The following is a 16,638-nucleotide window of genomic DNA, read 5'->3' as shown; positions in this document are numbered from 1 at the left end:
CTGATCTCCAGCATCTGCAGTCCTCACTTTCTCCCATTTTTCAGGTTCGCAAGCTGTGATGAGTGGTGCACCAAAGAAACCTCAACTATTGACCATTTATGTTATGATTTGGATGAACAAACCAAAAATATGGTTGCCAATGTCGCAAAAATAAGAAGCAAAGTCAGTTGTGAAAAGAATATGAGTCTGCAAAAGGGTATAGATGGTTAAGTGAGTGGTCCAAAGTTTGGTAGTTGGCATATCATGTAAGAAAATGCAAACTAGCTATTTTACCAGGAATGATTTTTTTAAAAAGACATACTTAAATGCAGAGGGATTGCTGAACTCCGAGGAATCTGGGCCTCTGGTACATGATTCGCATAAGTTAATGTACAAGTGATTATGAAAACAAATGAATGTCATTTGCTGCAAGAGGAACAGAGCAAAACGAGATACTTTGCTAAAGCTCTGCAGAACATTGGCAAGAACACATCTGGAGTTCTGTATAGTTTTGGAATCCTTATTTAAGAAAATATATGTATCATTTGCAATTCAGAGAAAGTTTGATTGACTCGTACCAAAAATGGGGGTTATCTTGTGTGGAAAAGTTGGATAGACTGGGCCTTATCCATTCATATGTTGAAAAGTAAGAAGTGATCTTATTGACATTTATGAAAGGGATAATGAAGAAAGGATGTTTTCTCCTTATGAAAGACTTGAAATAGGAAACACTGTTTAAAAATAAAAAGGCCTTGCATTTAAGATGGAGAGTAGGAGAAATTATTTCTCTGAAGATCCATGAGTCTGCTTCCGCTGCTCTGAGAAAGAGTTATTGAATGTTTTCTAGATGGGAGGCAGAGTTTTGACTCATGAGGGAGTCAAAGATTATCAGGTGAATGAGAATGTGGGGTTGAAGGCACAGTCAGATCGGCTATCTTATTGACTGGCTAAACAGGCTTGAGGGACTGAATGGCCTATACCTGCTGTGCACTTGTATGTTCGTATGGTACCACAGTCTTTCCTTCCAATTCATATTTTCCATTTTACTTCTCAAACCAAATGCAGCAAAACATTTGTTTTTGTTATATATGGGCATATGGACAGTTGTATCATTTCCTGGCATCAGTAATCTTAGCAAGTTTATAAAAGCTTTGTAGCTCAGGTTGAGGTTCTGGATGTACGTTTGCTGAGCTGGAAGTTTTGTTTTCAGATGTCTTGTCATCATACTAGGTAACATCTTCAGTGAGCCTCCGAATGAAGCACTGATGGTGTAGCCCGCTTTCTGTTTATATGTTTGAGTTTCCTTGGGTTGGTGATTTCCTATGGTGATGTCATTTCCTGTTCATGTTCTCAGTGATCCAAGCCAATGTGTTTGTTGATAGAGTTCCGGATGGAATGCCATGCTTCCAGAAATTCTCGCGTGTATCTTTGTTTGGCTTGTCCTGGGATGGATGTGTTGTCCCAGTTGAAGTGGTGTCCTTCCTCGTCAGTTTGTAAGGATACTAGTGAGAGTTGGTTTTCACATATCCTGGTAGCTAGTGTTCTGTCTGTCTGGCCCATGTAGTGTTTGTTACAGTTCTTGCAAGGTATTTTGTAGATGACATTAGTTTTGCTTGTTGTCTGTATAGGGTCTTTCAAGTTCATTAGCTGCTGTTTCAGTGTTCTAGGTTACACCTGATCAGGTCCTGGGGATTTATCCACCTTTACCCGTTTCAAGGCATCCAGCACTTCCTCCTCTGTAATATGGACATTTTGCAAGATGTCATTATCTATTTCCCTACAGTCTATATCATCCATATCCTTTTCCACTGTAAATACTGATACAAAATACTCATTTAGTATCTCCCCCATCTCCTGTGGCTACACCCAAAGGCCACCTTGCTGATCTTTGAGGGGCCCTATTCTCTCCCTAGTTACCTTTTTGTCCTTAATATATTTGTAAAACTCTTTGGATTCTCCTTAATTCTATTTGCCAAAGCTATCTCATGTCCCCTTTTTGCCCTCCTGATTTCCCTCTGAAGTATACTCCTAATTCCTTTCTCCTCTTCTAAAGATTCACTCGATCTCTCTCCTGTCTATACCATACATATGCTTCCTCCTTTTTCTTAACCAAATCCTCAATTTCTTTAGTCATCCAGCATTCCCTATACCTACCAGCCTTTCCTTTCACCCTAATAGGAATATACTTTCTCTGGATTCTCGTTATCTCATTTCTGAAAGCTTTCCATTTTCCAGCCGTTCCTTTACCTGTGAACATTTGCCCCCAATCAGGTTTTGAAAGCTCTTGCCTAATACTATCAAAATTGGCCTGTGTCCAATTTAGAACTTCAACTTTTAGATCTAGTCTATCCTTTTCAATCATTATTTTAAATCTAAGAGAATTATGGTCACTGGCCCTAAAGTGCACCCCCACTGACACCTCCGTCACCTGCTCTGCCTTATTACCCAAGAGGAGATCAAGTTTTGCACCTTCTGTAGTAGGTACATCCACATACTGAATCAGAAAATTGTCTTGTACACACTTAAGAAATTCCTCTCCATCTAAACCCTTAACACTATGGTAGTCCCAGTCTATGTTTGGAAAGTTAAAATCCTCTACCATAATCACCCTATTATTCTTGCACATAGCTGAGATCTCCTTACAAGTTTCAATCTCAATTTCCCTCTGACTATTAGGGGGTCTATAATACAATTCCAATAAGGTTATCATCCCTTTCTTATATGTTGAGGGAAAATACCACAATAGCTAACAATCAAACTGGTTGTGTTTTGGGGCAAAAAAAAATCTTCCACTTGAGGTTTTATGCAGAATTTTGCAATTTATGACTGTGCTGCATGAGCTTAAAGATTAACTTGTAATTTTTAAGAAAGAAGCTAAATTTTACATATCCGATTTGATTTTTCTGGGATTCAACATCTCATGGCATGCCACATTTGCTTGATTTGTTCATAACTGTTCAATGTTTAAACATTTTTATAACGGTGAGCTCATAGCAATGCAGCCCCATATTTTGGGCATTGATTGGAGATGGCACTGGAAATGTCTCCTTAACCAGTGTGATTTAAGCATGAAGTTTTTGTGTCAGCTTCTAGCATTCGGCACTTTTTTTTGCTTTTACTTGCTTTGGTTTAAGTGTTGAGTAGGGCAAGGACTAAGAAGCAGAATGATTTTAATCTTAAACTGGATGTACAAATTGGGAAAAATGAATGAGAGAAAGGGGGCAGACTGGAAAGTAAAATAAATAAATGTTTCATTTTATCACTTTAAATATTTCTGAAAATAATGTGCACTTCACGAAAAGAGGTTCTGCACTTATGCAGTGCCAAGGTTATTTATTTGGCAAGTATTATTATTTCAATAATAAAAACGTGGTCCTGGGGGAATGCAGAAGGTCTGACAGCATCTGTGAAGAGAGAGTTAAAGTTTTGAGTCCAGTATGACTGTCCAAAGTCTTCAGACCTTCAGAATTTGCAATATTTTGCATTTATTACAGTTTTAAAAATGGGGTAATTATACTTGCATTGTGAAATGTCCTGTTTTTCACAGCTCCAGTACTAGTTAAGACATATCCTGCAACCATTCACATAGCCACATTGAGATTAATCTTCAGATGCTGTTTTCACAAAGTTGACAAAGCACTGCAAATTGATCAGCAACTTTTGGTGATGTTATGATTCTGGTGATACTACTTCCTCACAAGTTGCTTCCCAGTTTGCACATTACCAACTGAATATGTCCTTCAGATGCTGTTGACTTTCAGTAAAATTTGACCCACTGTATTGCAAAAATATTGCACATGCTATTATATTATAAATTAGTTTGTTTTTAAATTTCTGTTCTATTCTACACCCTGCCATTTTGTGTTTTTTTTAAACTTTATTTGAATTCCATTTAGTTGCTGTGCTCAGTAATAGAGCTGTGGCCTTTTACTCCATTATGTATCATAAAGAATGGATTTACCATTATTTTTGTGCACTACAATCTGAATGTTAAGTTCTTGACTGAAGTTTTCACTCCATTCATTTAAAATTTCATTCAAATTTCTCAGCGTAATATATTGAGATGGCTATTACAAAATTGGTATTTTGTTAATTGGAGTATATTGAAATGTAAATAATGCAGATTTGAGAAGAATCTTCAAGCTGAGGTAATTTCGTAAAGTCCTATCATGTTGCCTCCATTTCCTTGTCTGATAAGTTGACCTTTAAACCCTAATATTGGAATGTGTGCATTCTTATGCAAGTTGGAATCAAGCTTCAAAAATTGCAAGTGCTGTTTGAAATTGTATTTCAAATTGCAGCTGTGCACAAACAGCAAAATTTGCAATGTCTCACTTCTGCAAGCTTTATATTCCTGTTAAAAAAATCATTTGACATATTTTGATATGTTATCTATGCTGACTGCTTGTATTTTAGAGAAAGTGAGTGCTGCAGATGCTGGAGATCAGAGTTGAAAATGTGTTGCTGGAAAAGCGCAGCAGGTCAGGCAGCATCCAAGGAACAGGAGAATCGACGTTTCGGGCATAAGCCCTTCTTCAGTCCTTCTACAGTCGATTCTCCTGTTCCTTGGATGCTGCCTGACCACCTGCGCTTTTCCAGCAACACATTTTCATGACTGCTTGTATTTACCCAGTGTAATGTTTAAGACTAGGGAAAACAAGTTTTAGGCAGAAGAAGCTCTGAATCAGTAAACAAATACAGAAAATTTAGTCACCAATTATATTTATCAGGTTTTCAGTTGTTTAGATGAGGCCAAAAGTTAAAGCACCTACCTGCAGCCTTTATATTATTGATAATGTAAATTGGAGTTTTCACCCTGTGAAACTAAAATGTTGGGGTGCACTGCAACAATTCCCATTCGGCAAACAGTGATAGGCAGCTTTTTTGTTTGGGAAGAATCAATTAAAATTCAGTGCTTAAGGGATTTAAGTACAAAATGTTACTGTGCGAATAACATCATTGCTGCAAAAAAAAAAGTTTGGAGCAGGAAATGCAGACAGTTATGAGTTTCAGGTTAATGTAGATAAATAACTTAAATGTTTTGGGAGGGAGTGAGAAAAATAAATGTATAAAATTAATTCCAATCTGAGACTAGAATTTGGACATTAATATTTCACTTTTACCACGCGATTAATAAAATAATCCTGTGAGAATAGGCCTTAGTTTATTAGGATTACACTTTTGGTACAATCTGGAATGGTATTGGGCAGTTTTGGATTTTTATAAATGGGGTTTAATTAGTCCAGCTGAATTATGCTAGGACCGGAGTCCTGGCAAATTGTGTAACTGGTGTTGTAGATCAGGCTTTAAACTAAATAGTGGAGGGGTAGGTTCAGTTGCATGGAAATTTATGGAACAAGATTAAAGGGGGAGAGGGCTCAGCTGATCTTGAAGCTTCCAGAACAAGTAATAGGACAGAGAATATGGAAAGGATCAAGAATCTAACAGAAGTAAGGGGGCAATTAAGAATGTTGCAGGTGTGGGGGTGGGGTGTCAGTCAGCACAACTGAGGGTTTTGTACTTAAATGCACACAGTATACAAAATAAGGTAAATGAGCTTGTAGCACAGATTGGCAGATATGATGTTATGGGTATCACTGAGAAACAATTGTAAGAGGACTAGGCCCAGGAACGAAATATCCAAGGTAGCATGTCCTTTCGAAAGGACAAGTAAATGGGCAGAGGGGTGATGTTGCCTTGTTAGTTAGAAATTAATAGCAAGAAGTTGTACACGTGGGTTGAGTTGCCAGCGGAAATGGTTGAGGTGGGTACATTAAAAAGCATTTAAAAGGCAGTTGAGTAAATACGTGGATAGGAAAGGGTTAGAAGGATATGGGCCAAGCGCAGGAAAATGGTAGATGGACATTTTGGTCGGCATGGACCAGTTTGGACTAAAGGGCCTGTCTCCATGCTGTAAGACTCTATAACTCCGAGTGATATACAGTCAGAAGGCATAGAACCTGAGTGGGTAGAGTTGAGGAACTGCAAAGGAAAAAAGATCCTAATGGAAGTTGTGTACAGGCCTCCTAGTAATAGGATGTGGGAAGAAAATAAATCAGGAAATAGAAAAGGCAAATAAGAAAGGTGTTATTACAGTCATTATGGGGACATCAATATGCAGTTGAACTGAGAAAATGAGGTTGATAGTGGAATCCAAGGTAAGGAATTTGTGGAATGCCTAAGGGCATTTTGTGTTAGAGCTCACTTGGAATAGGCAGTTCTAGAATTAGTGTTGTGTAATGAGGCAGACTTGATTAAGATGAAGGAACCCTTAGGGAGCAGTGACCATAAAATGGTAGAGTTCACTTTGAGTGGAAAACTTTTTAATCAGATGTACTGATACTACAATTGAATAAAGGTAGCTACAAAGACATGAAAAAGGAGCTGGAAGGGGAGCCTGGCAAGGGAGATCGTGGAGCAACAATGGCAGGAGTTTCTGGAGGTAATTTGGGAACCATAGCAGAAATTCATCCCAAGGAAGAAGAAATCTAAACGGAGGATGAGGCAATCAAAGGAATTTAGGGACAGCATAAAAGCAAAAGAAAAGGCATACAATGTGGTGAAAATTAGTGGGAAGCCTTTAAAAACTAGCACAGGATAACTAAAAGAAAAAACAAGAAGGAGGAGATGAAATATGAAGATAAGCGAGCTAGTAATATAAAAGAATATTTCAGGAGCTTTTAGATAAGACAGGTGAGAGAGAGAGAAGCAAGAGTGGACATTGGACTGCTGGAAAATGAGGCTGACAAAGTCGTAATGGGGAGCAAAGAAATGGTGGAGGAACTGAATAGATATTTTTTATCAGTCTTCATGGTGGAAGACCTCAGCATACCAGAATTTGGAGAGACAGGGGCCAGAGGTAAGTGAGGAGGCCATCACCAAGAAGAATGTGCTAGGGAAACTGAAAGGTCTGAAGGTGGATAAATCACTTGGACTGGTTGGACTAGACTGCAGAGCCCTGGAGGAGATTGTAGAGGCATTGGTGATGGTCTTTAAGGCATTGCTGGAGTCAGAGGGTGCCAGAAGCCTGGAAAATTACTCCTATAACACCCCCGTTTGAGAGGGGGGGGGGGGGGGGGATGGTTAGGCAGAAGATTGGAAACTAACAGCCAGTTAGCCTGACCTCTGTCATTGGTAAGATTTTGGAGTCCATTATTAAGGATGAGGTTTTGGAGAACTTGAAAGTACATGATACAGTAGAGTCCATACAGCTTTGTCAAGGGAGATTCATGTCTGACCAATCTTACAATTCTTTGAGGAGATAACAAACAAGTTAGACAAAAGAGAGCCTGTGGATGTGATCTGTTTGGATTTCCAGAAAGCCATGGATGAGATGCTACACAGGAGCTGCTAAATAAAATAAGTTAACAGCCTGTGTTATAAGGGTCAAGATGCTGGCATGGATGGGGATTTAGCTGACTGGCAGAAGGCCACAAGTGGGGTAAAGGTTTTTTTTCATGATGGCAGCTGGGTACTAGAGGAGTTCCGCAGAGGTTAGTGTTGGGACCACAACCATTCACATATGTTAGCGATCTGGATGAAGAAACTGAGGGCATTGTTGCTAAGTTTCCAAGTGACACAAAAAGAGGTGGAAGGACAGGCAGTGTTGAGGAAACAGGAGGCTGCCGAAGGACTTGGACGTATTGGGCAAATGGGCAAAGAAGTAGCAAACGTGAAAAAGATGTGGGAAATGGTGGTTATGCACTTTGGTGGGAAGAATATAACTGTAAACTATTTTCTAAATAGGAAGTTACTTCTGAAATCCAAAGCACAGGGGGACTTGGGAGTTCTAATTCAAGATTCTGTTCAAGTTCGCATTCAGTTGGGGATTGGGCAGGCAAATACAATGTAGGCATTCATTTCAAGAGGGCTGGACTACCAAAGCAACAATGTACTGCCAAGGTTGTATAAGGCTCGGATTTGACTCAATTCCGGATATTGAGTAATGCGGGACCTGTGTCGAAGGAAGGATGTGCTAACATTGGGGGACATCCAGAGGAGGTTCGCAAGAATGACCCCAGTGATGAGGCTTGTCATATTTGTATAGTTGAAGGCTCTGGATCTGCACTCGATGGAGTTTAAAAAGATGCGGGGATGATCTGATTAAAACTTCATAATACTGAGAGGCCTGGATGGAGTGGACTTGGAGAACAAATTTCCAATAGTAGGAGAGACTAGGACCTGAGGGCAAAGTCTCAATGAAGGGAAAACCTTTTAAGAATTGAGATCTTCAGCCAGCCATGGTTGATCTGTGGAACTCATTACTGCAAAAGTCTGCGGAGGTCAAGTCATTGAGTGCATTGAGGAGATAGATAGGATCTTGAAGAATATGGGGGTTGACGGTTTTGAGGCGATGGCAGGAGAATGGGGTTGAGAAACATATCTGCCATGATTGAATAGAAAAATAAAAGATAGGAAGAGGCCATTCCCCCCTTCAAACCTGCTCTGCCATTCATCACAATCATGGCTGATCATCCAACTCAACAGCCTAATCCTGTTTTCTACCCATAACCTTTGATCCCATTTTCCCCAAGTATTATATCTCGCCGCACCTTGATTACATTCAATGTTTTGGCATCATCAACTTCCTGTGGCAATGAATTTCACAGGCCCACTACTCTTTGGGTGAAGAAATGTCTTCTCATTTCTGTCCTAAATGGCTCACTCCCAAATCCTCAGACTATAACCTCAGGTTCTGTGCGCAACCACCATTGGAAACATCCTATATCTACGCTGTCTCGTTGTCATAGAAGTTTGTAAGCCCCAGTGAAATTCTTTCCTTCCCGCCCCGATTCATCTGAACTCCAGCAAAAACATTCCTAACCTTGTTGATCTTTCCTCCTACGTCAATCCTACCATCCCCGGAATCAGCCTGGTAAACCTTCGCTGCTCTCCCTCGAGAGCAAGATCATCCTTCCTCAGGAAAGGAGACAACACTGCACACTATATTCTAGCTGTGGCCTTACCAAGTCCCTGTATAATTGCAACAACACATCCCTGCTCCTGTACTCTAAACCTCTCACAGTGAAGGCCACGTACCATTTGCCTTCTTTACCACCTGCTGCACCTGTATACCAATCTTCAGCGCCTGGTGCACAAGGATACCCAGATTCAGCTGCACACTCTCCTCCCCCAATTTACTGCCATACAGGTAGTAATCTGCTGCCTTGTTTTTGTTTCCAAAGTGAATAATCTTGCATTTATCCAGGTTAAACTGCATCTGCCATTGATTTGCCCACTCACCCAACCTGTCCAGAACATGTTGAAACATCCCTGCATTCTTGTCGCACTTCACCCTCCCACCTAACTTGTTATTATCTGTAAACTTTGAGATGTTACATTTTGTTCCCACATTCAAATCAATATATATTGTGAATAGCTGGGGTCCTAGCACCAATAGCTGTGGCACCCCACTAGTTACTGCCTGCCAATTTGAAAAGGACCCCATTAATTCCTTTTTTTTTCTCTCTGCCAACCAGTTTTCCATCCATTTCAATACACTTTCCCCAATCCTGTGCACTTCAATCTTGCACAATAATCTCTCATTTTCTGAATGTCCACATATACTGGCTGCCCCTTGCCGACTCTGCTAGTTACATCTTCATAGAATGGTGGACAAAACCCAGTGGGCTGAGTGACCCAATTCTCCTACAGCTTGTGGTCTAATGGTATTGTTGAGAAATAGAATAAAATATTACAATAGTTACACATATAGTACTAATCCTCACCTTAATGCAGCACTTAGCTGTATAATTTCATTAGGTAAAGCACCTTTTACTCTTTATTTTAAGTAATTTATGGATTTGCTGCTTTTGGTGCTTAGGATCTTTAGAAGACCGGAAAGTCCTCAGATCTGATATACTTCACAAGTTTGTGGATTTCAGTGTAATTGTGACTACGTAAGTAATGGAATTTCTATTGCATGCACTATTTCAACAGAGATTTGTGATTGTTGAATAATGCAAAAGCCCATGGATAATACATCTAGACATTGAAATTTGATGCATACGAGTGTTTGCATAGATGAATGTAGAGATACAAAATGTGCACTCACTTTGCACACTTGGTTGAAGTTTTCAACAATGTTGAGCAGTGTTCTGTTGCACTCGCTCTGCCACAAGAGGGAGTACAAAGTCTGTCGTTAATTGCCATTGCTAAAAGCTGGTACAAAATTATTGGATTGGTGCACCCTCTAGAAGTGCTGAGGCCCAACAATATTAAAATATTGAGCATTCAGTGCAAGTTCATTGATAACTGAAGTTTTGATTTGATGTCTATATTCTGATTACTACTTAACCATTCAAAATAGATGCTGCTGAAGCAGAAAAAAATATTGGATTGTCATGTTTATATGAAGTTCCTGATCCCCATTTTGTCCAGTTTCTGTTAATCATTGACAAGGTCAGGGCAAGTTGTTTTTTTTTTAAAAACTCAATCAAAATCATTAATGAAGGAGTTTTTGGAAATGCTAAAAGCCACTTAAATATTTTGTCACTTCAAACTCAAACAGCAAAATTTATGTAATCTGTTTGTTGCTTTAATCAACAGGTATAGCTGCTCAATAAGTAATGCAGATGACCGCAGTCTCTTTCGACGTTTAAAGCTCCATTATGCAGTTTTTGATGAAGGACACATGCTGAAAAATATGAGTTCCATTCGATATCAGCATCTTATGACATTTAATGTAAGTTTAAAACATTTGAAGGCCGACTAAATCTACAGTTACTTACTTATTTTATTCATCAGGCTAACATAGCTCATTGTTTGTTGTTTTCTATTATTCCAATACCCTTTCATTTTAAATATTTACTGCCATAGAACAATTTTGTTTCTTGTAATAGACTTTTTTTTCCAGTATGTGAATGTATTGAATAAGAATACTTTTGAATTGGGAGTATTCTGTATAAGTTTGATATTCTGATCAAAATTCTTGGATTGGTGCAGCCTCTAGTGGTGCTGAGTCCCTATAACATTAAAGTATCGAGCATTCAGTGCAAATTCATTGGCTGAATTTTTTTTCTAATTACTAGGCTGAACATCGCTTGCTGTTGACTGGGACTCCACTGCAGAATAATCTCCTAGAATTGATGTCTCTGTTGAATTTTGTCATGCCAAATATGTTCAGCAGCAGTACTAGTGAGATTCGCAGGATGTTTTCCTCGAAAAGTGTAAGCGTTAAATGTTGTAAATAATAGCTGTGTTGATGTACAGTTGATTTATTTTAAAAACAAAACATTTGTTGGACTAGAGCACTTCAATGATAATGAGTTCAGAATTTCTATCATTATTTTGTTTGCAACTCAATTTTTTTTTTATAGAAACATTTTTTTTAGTAACAATATTTTGATGTGTTTGTGCTGGTAGTTTACCACTAGGATCAGGCGCATCAAAATAAGCTAAACAGATTTGTTGCTATTACAGGTGAGTTGTAAACTGTTGATGGGGGTGATTCAGTCAGTATTGTTCCAACATCATTGTAAATAAAAGTCAGCATTTTTCTGCCAGGAGTGGGCAAGATCATTTCTTTGGATACAGATGAGAATTTGCCATTACAGGCCTGTAAAGTGTTCCATGCCAGATTATATGAACGCACTGTTTCTAGATAGGGAATCTGATGTTGAAACTTCAGAATATTTGCACTTGTGGAAGCCATTGTGAAGGCAGTTGTTTTAAAGTGAATCTGAGTGCATCAAATGTTTTCCAGCAATATACTGAAGGTGTTTCTACAATACCTCCCACAACCCTTTCACCAATGTGTCAATAATGGTGTCGGTGCTATTTCCTGCTCTCTCCCATAATTAAAAAGATGTTGCCGTTTACTTCCAATTTCTTTCCTTTTTCTCATCACTTGGTCCATTTCTCACTCTTCCCCTTGCTTTGATTTCATTGTTTCTAATTCTGGGGTGAGGCTGTCCACTTATTCACTACAGCCCCGACGTAACCTTGACCAGACTTCCACCCACCCAGCACACTTCCATTCTTCCAGTTGCTGTATCTCTGTTACATCCATTCCAATGAAGTCATCTTCCATGGGAGAGCCTCCAACATGTCCTTCACTAACCAAGGATTCCTCCAACCATGGTTGTCAGGGCCCTCTATCTTGTCCGAATCATTTTCCGCACTTCTTCCCTCACGTCTTTCCTCCTCCGTTCCAGCACAATGATAGGGCTTCCCTTATGTTCACTTTGCTCCCCGCCAGTCTTTTGTTCAATCGACCACCCTGTACATTTGAGTCATAGAGATGTACAGCATGGAAACAGACCTTTCGGTCCAACCTGTCCATGCTGACCAGATATCCCAACCCAATCTAGTCGCACCTGCCAGCACCCGGCCCATATCCCTCCAAACACTTCATATTCATATGCCCATCCAAATGCCTTTAAAATGTTGCAATTGTACCAGCCTCCGCCAGTTCCTCTGGCAGCTCATTCCATATATGCACCAACCTCTGTGAAAAAGTTGCCCGTTAGGTCTCTTTTATATCTTTCCCCTCTCACCCTAAACCTGTGCCCTAGACTCCCCAACCCAGGGAAAAGACTTTGCCTATTTAATCTATCCATGCCCCTCATAATTTTGTAAACCTCTATAAGGTCACCCCTTCGCCTTTGTTGCTCCAGGGAAAACAGCCCCAGCCTGGTCAGCCTCTCCCTATAGCTCAAATCCTCCAACCTTGGCAACGTCCTTGTAAATCTATTCTGAACCCTTTCACGTTTCACGACATCTTTCCGATAGGAAGGAGACCAGAATTGCATGCAATATTCCAGCAATGGCCTAACCAATGTCCTGTACAGCCGCAACATGACCTCCCAACTCCTGTACTCAATACTCTATCCCATAAAAGAAAACATACCAGACGTTGTCTTCACTATCCTAATCTACCTGCGACTCCAGTTTCAAGGAGCTATGAACCTGCACTCAGAGTCCAACAGCTTCAAAGCACGAGCTCCATTTTGATTACAAATCCTACCTGTCTGTCTGATGTCAATCTTGTTGGCTTTGCTGTCAGCAGAACTGACATATTTTCTCTCTGATTTGGAGATGCTGGTGTTGGTTTGGTATGCGCAAGATCAGAAGTCACATGACATCAGGTTATAGTCTGATATGTTTATTTGAACTTGCAAGCTTTCTGAGCGCTGCCCCTTCGTCAGATGTCCAGGCTCAAAATTAAAATTATTTTGATTTCAAATTAAACTTGTGGGACTACAACTTGGTATCATGTGACTTGTATTTTCTTTGTCAAACTTACATTGTATCTCAAATTATCCTTTGCAGCCATGGTCACCCCCTTTTTCCTTTGCTCCCACAATCTGTTCTGACACTCTTTCTTTCCCCCCCCCCCCCCCCCCCCCCCCATTAACAGCATAAAAAGCACAATTTTGCAGCTCTTTCAGTTTTGAAGAACTATCCTTGGACTCAACATTAACTCTATCTCTTCACACCTACTGTGCTTCTCCAGCGTTTACTGTTTTTGTTTGAAGTAGTAGTTGCACTCCTTTTGTGTCGAATTATTGCTACTGAAAATTAAATGTAGCCTTTTGAGAGCTGTGCATATAGCTAGTCTAGTTGATGGTTTCAACAGTGTGAGTTACGAATATTGCTGTTTTTATTCACTTTCTGTACAGATGATTTTTTTATAACTTGTATGCTTGAATATTTTCTTTATACCATTTTTCATATTTCTTCTCATCCTCTATTCAAGTGCAGATATGCTTAACTCTATAAATACATTAACACAGTTACTGTTCCATTATCTTGATGTATTTATCCTATAGTTTGTCTTGTTTCTTTATAGAAAACCTTGGAACAGCAAAGTAGTTTTGAAAAAGGGAGAATTGCTCATGCCAAGAAAATCATGAAGCCATTTATTCTGAGGAGAGTCAAGAGTGAGGTAACACTGTTCTTCCTGTAATCTGGTGTCTTGGCTCATTCCTGATTTGCCGAATTTTATCTGAACAATGTTACTGTTTTTTAAAACATAGGTCTTTTAATGCATGTTTCACATATTGCTGAATGTTCTCAGCATGTTATGTGCAGTGATTGCATTACCTTTTAATGCTGCCTGTTTTTGTAGTGATGCTAACCTGCAGGAGACTACCTTTGAAAGTGAAGTCATAGGTAGATGGTATAGTGAACAAGGCATTTGATATGCTAGCCTTTATTGGTCAGTGCACTGAGTATAGGAGTTGGAGATCATAATGCAGCTATACACAACATTGATTAGGCTAGTTTTGGAATACTTTGTTCAATTCTGATCTCCTTCATGTAGGAAACTTGAAAGGGCTCAAAGATTTACAATGAAGTTGCCAGGGTTGGACAATTTGAGCTATAGGGAGAGGCTGAATAGACTGCGGCTATTCTCCATGGAGCGTGAGAAGCTGAGGAGTGACCTTGTAGAGGCATGGATAGGATAAATGGACAACATCTTTTCCCTGGAGTGGGGGTGTCTAAAACTAGAGGACATAGCTTTAAGGTGAGAGGGGAACAATTTAAAAGGGACCAAAGGGACAACTTTTTCATGCAGAGGGTGCTGGATGTATGGAATGAGCTGCCAGAGGACGTGGTGGGTGTTGGTACAATTACAACATTTAAAAAGCATCTGGATAGGTACATGAATAGAAAGGTTTTAGATGGATATTAACCAAGTGCTGGCAAATGGGACTAGATGTTGTTTAGGATATCTGGTCAGCATGGATGAGTTGGACTGATGGGTCTGTTTTCATGCTGTACATTTCTGACTCGATGAATCCCTCATGAGTATACTTTTTTTTAGAATGTTGACATACATTGAAAGTTGTGGAAGCACTGAAGAGACTAGGCAACATCTGCACTGAGAAAAACCAAGTTAAAATTGCAGATCAATGACCTTCCACCAGTGCAAAAAAGTGGCCATTTGCATTGATATAGCATTTTTCATGACTCCTGTGCATCTAAAAATGCTTTAAAACCAAAGAGGATGTTTTAAAATATAGTGACTGTAACGTAGGAAATTTGCCAACTAATTTTTGCACAGCAAAAGTTCAATAGCAACAATATTATAATGACCTGTCAACTTGTGTACGTCAATCTCCCTCTAACATCAACAAGGTACTGACTTAGTTTCAGTGATATTGATTGTAAGATATGTATTCATAGAATCTCCACGGTGTGGAAACAGGCCACTTGACCTAACAAGTCCATACCAACCTTCCGAAGAGTTTCCCGCCCATTCCCATTCCCGTACCCTACAACTTTTACATTTCCCCTGACTAATGTACCTAACCTACACATCCCTGAACACTATGGGCAATTTAGCATTCACCTAACCTGCACTTCTTTGGACTGTGGGAGGAAACCCACACAAACCTGATGTTACAACACTGGGTAAAGCCCTCTGCTACTTTAAACCAGACACACAGAAAAGCTCACCTCATGCGATAATCTGTGAAATTTCAAGTGACAAAGAACTATCCCAAATATCACTATTTATAGATAACATTAACAATTTTATTCTTTTAAGTACAAAAGAGAACATTAGACAGCAGCTATTTACAACTCCTTTTTAAACCTATCTTTTACCTCCCACTGTATAATACTGGTCCGATTTTAAAAACGAAAAACCTGGAATAAGATGTACACAAAATCATTTTTCAAAACCTGCCAGCTGTGTCAATTCTCCTCTGTACGTTTTCCTCTGTAGATTTTCCTTGGTGGTCTTTCCTTCAGTCTTCTGTTGTACAAATGTCTCAGAGAGCTTTTCTGACAGCGGTTGGTGCTTCACTGCTGTTTGCCGTTCTCCCCAACTGTTCAAAATACCCAATTTTATATACCCCAAAACATCAGACCATTTCATTGATTTGGTGTCATCAAAACAATAAAATTCAAATTTGATTGATTTTGGTATCTTGAGACATAATTTAAACTGGCCGAATCGAATTTGTAATGTACCATGGCAACACAGTTCCAGCTATTTGTTTCACAACCAAATGTTACATTTTTAAACTGTTCAGCACACCGTGATGTCATTCAGTCCTTGCCAGCCTTCACTCTCCCTTAAAGGTACAGAACTCACCTATACTTCCATAGTGGGGAGAAAGTGAGGTCTGCAGATGCTGGAGATCAGAGCTGAAAATGTGTTGCTGGAACAGCGCAGCAGGTCAGGCAGCATCCAGGAAACAGGAGAATCGACGTTTCGGGCATAAGCCTTTCTTTCATAATACACAGGGAGAATGTGCAAACCCCACAGTCAGTTGCCTGAGGTGGAATCGAACCCGGGTGACTGGCCCTTGAAGCTAAATGTCTGTCGCCTGCAAAACAAAAAAAGCTTGGATACCTGTATCACCCCACATTAATCATCTTATAACTAACATTTTGCTAAAATAAAATAGTGTGTTTTCCTAGCAAGCATAAGTCCAAATATAGGAAGAAGCGATTCCAAATATCCATGAGATATCAATATTGTTTTCCCTTTCCTGTTTTTTGTTTTGAAAGTTGTTTCCTCATCATTCAAATATACAAATTTGTTGTTTAGGTCTTACAACAGCTTCCACCCAAGCAAGACCGTGTAGAAATATGTTCAATGTCTGATAAACAAGAACAGGCGTACGCTGCTCTCTACAAGAAGTTGAAGAAATCAATCAACAGTAATGGTACATTCTATATCTGTTAATGACTAATTTTGTG

The 16,638-nt window shown here is 39.5% G+C and overlaps 1 protein-coding gene across 2 annotated transcripts in view; it reads left to right on the top strand.

The window, feature by feature from the left end:
• LOC122539496 (SWI/SNF-related matrix-associated actin-dependent regulator of chromatin subfamily A containing DEAD/H box 1-like) overlaps positions 1 to 16,638 on the top strand; it is a 123,248-nt gene that overhangs the window by 84,034 nt on the left and 22,576 nt on the right. For both annotated transcript variants that reach the window (XM_043674403.2, XM_043674404.2), the window contains 5 exons: positions 9,803 to 9,878; positions 10,528 to 10,663; positions 11,010 to 11,147; positions 13,772 to 13,867; positions 16,487 to 16,604. In XM_043674403.2, coding sequence (XP_043530338.2) covers positions 9,803 to 9,878; positions 10,528 to 10,663; positions 11,010 to 11,147; positions 13,772 to 13,867; positions 16,487 to 16,604 — 564 coding nt within the window. The remainder of the gene's footprint in view (positions 1 to 9,802; positions 9,879 to 10,527; positions 10,664 to 11,009; positions 11,148 to 13,771; positions 13,868 to 16,486; positions 16,605 to 16,638) is intronic.

This window comes from Chiloscyllium plagiosum, unplaced genomic scaffold, assembly GCF_037043375.1.
Source record: "Chiloscyllium plagiosum isolate Xiang-an unplaced genomic scaffold, Cpla_swu_hap1 HiC_scaffold_36, whole genome shotgun sequence".
In the NCBI taxonomy this organism is placed as follows: Eukaryota; Metazoa; Chordata; class Chondrichthyes; order Orectolobiformes; family Hemiscylliidae; genus Chiloscyllium; species Chiloscyllium plagiosum.
The sequence above is the reverse complement of the archived record's forward strand: the minus strand, read 5'-3'. Positions and strand labels throughout refer to the sequence as shown.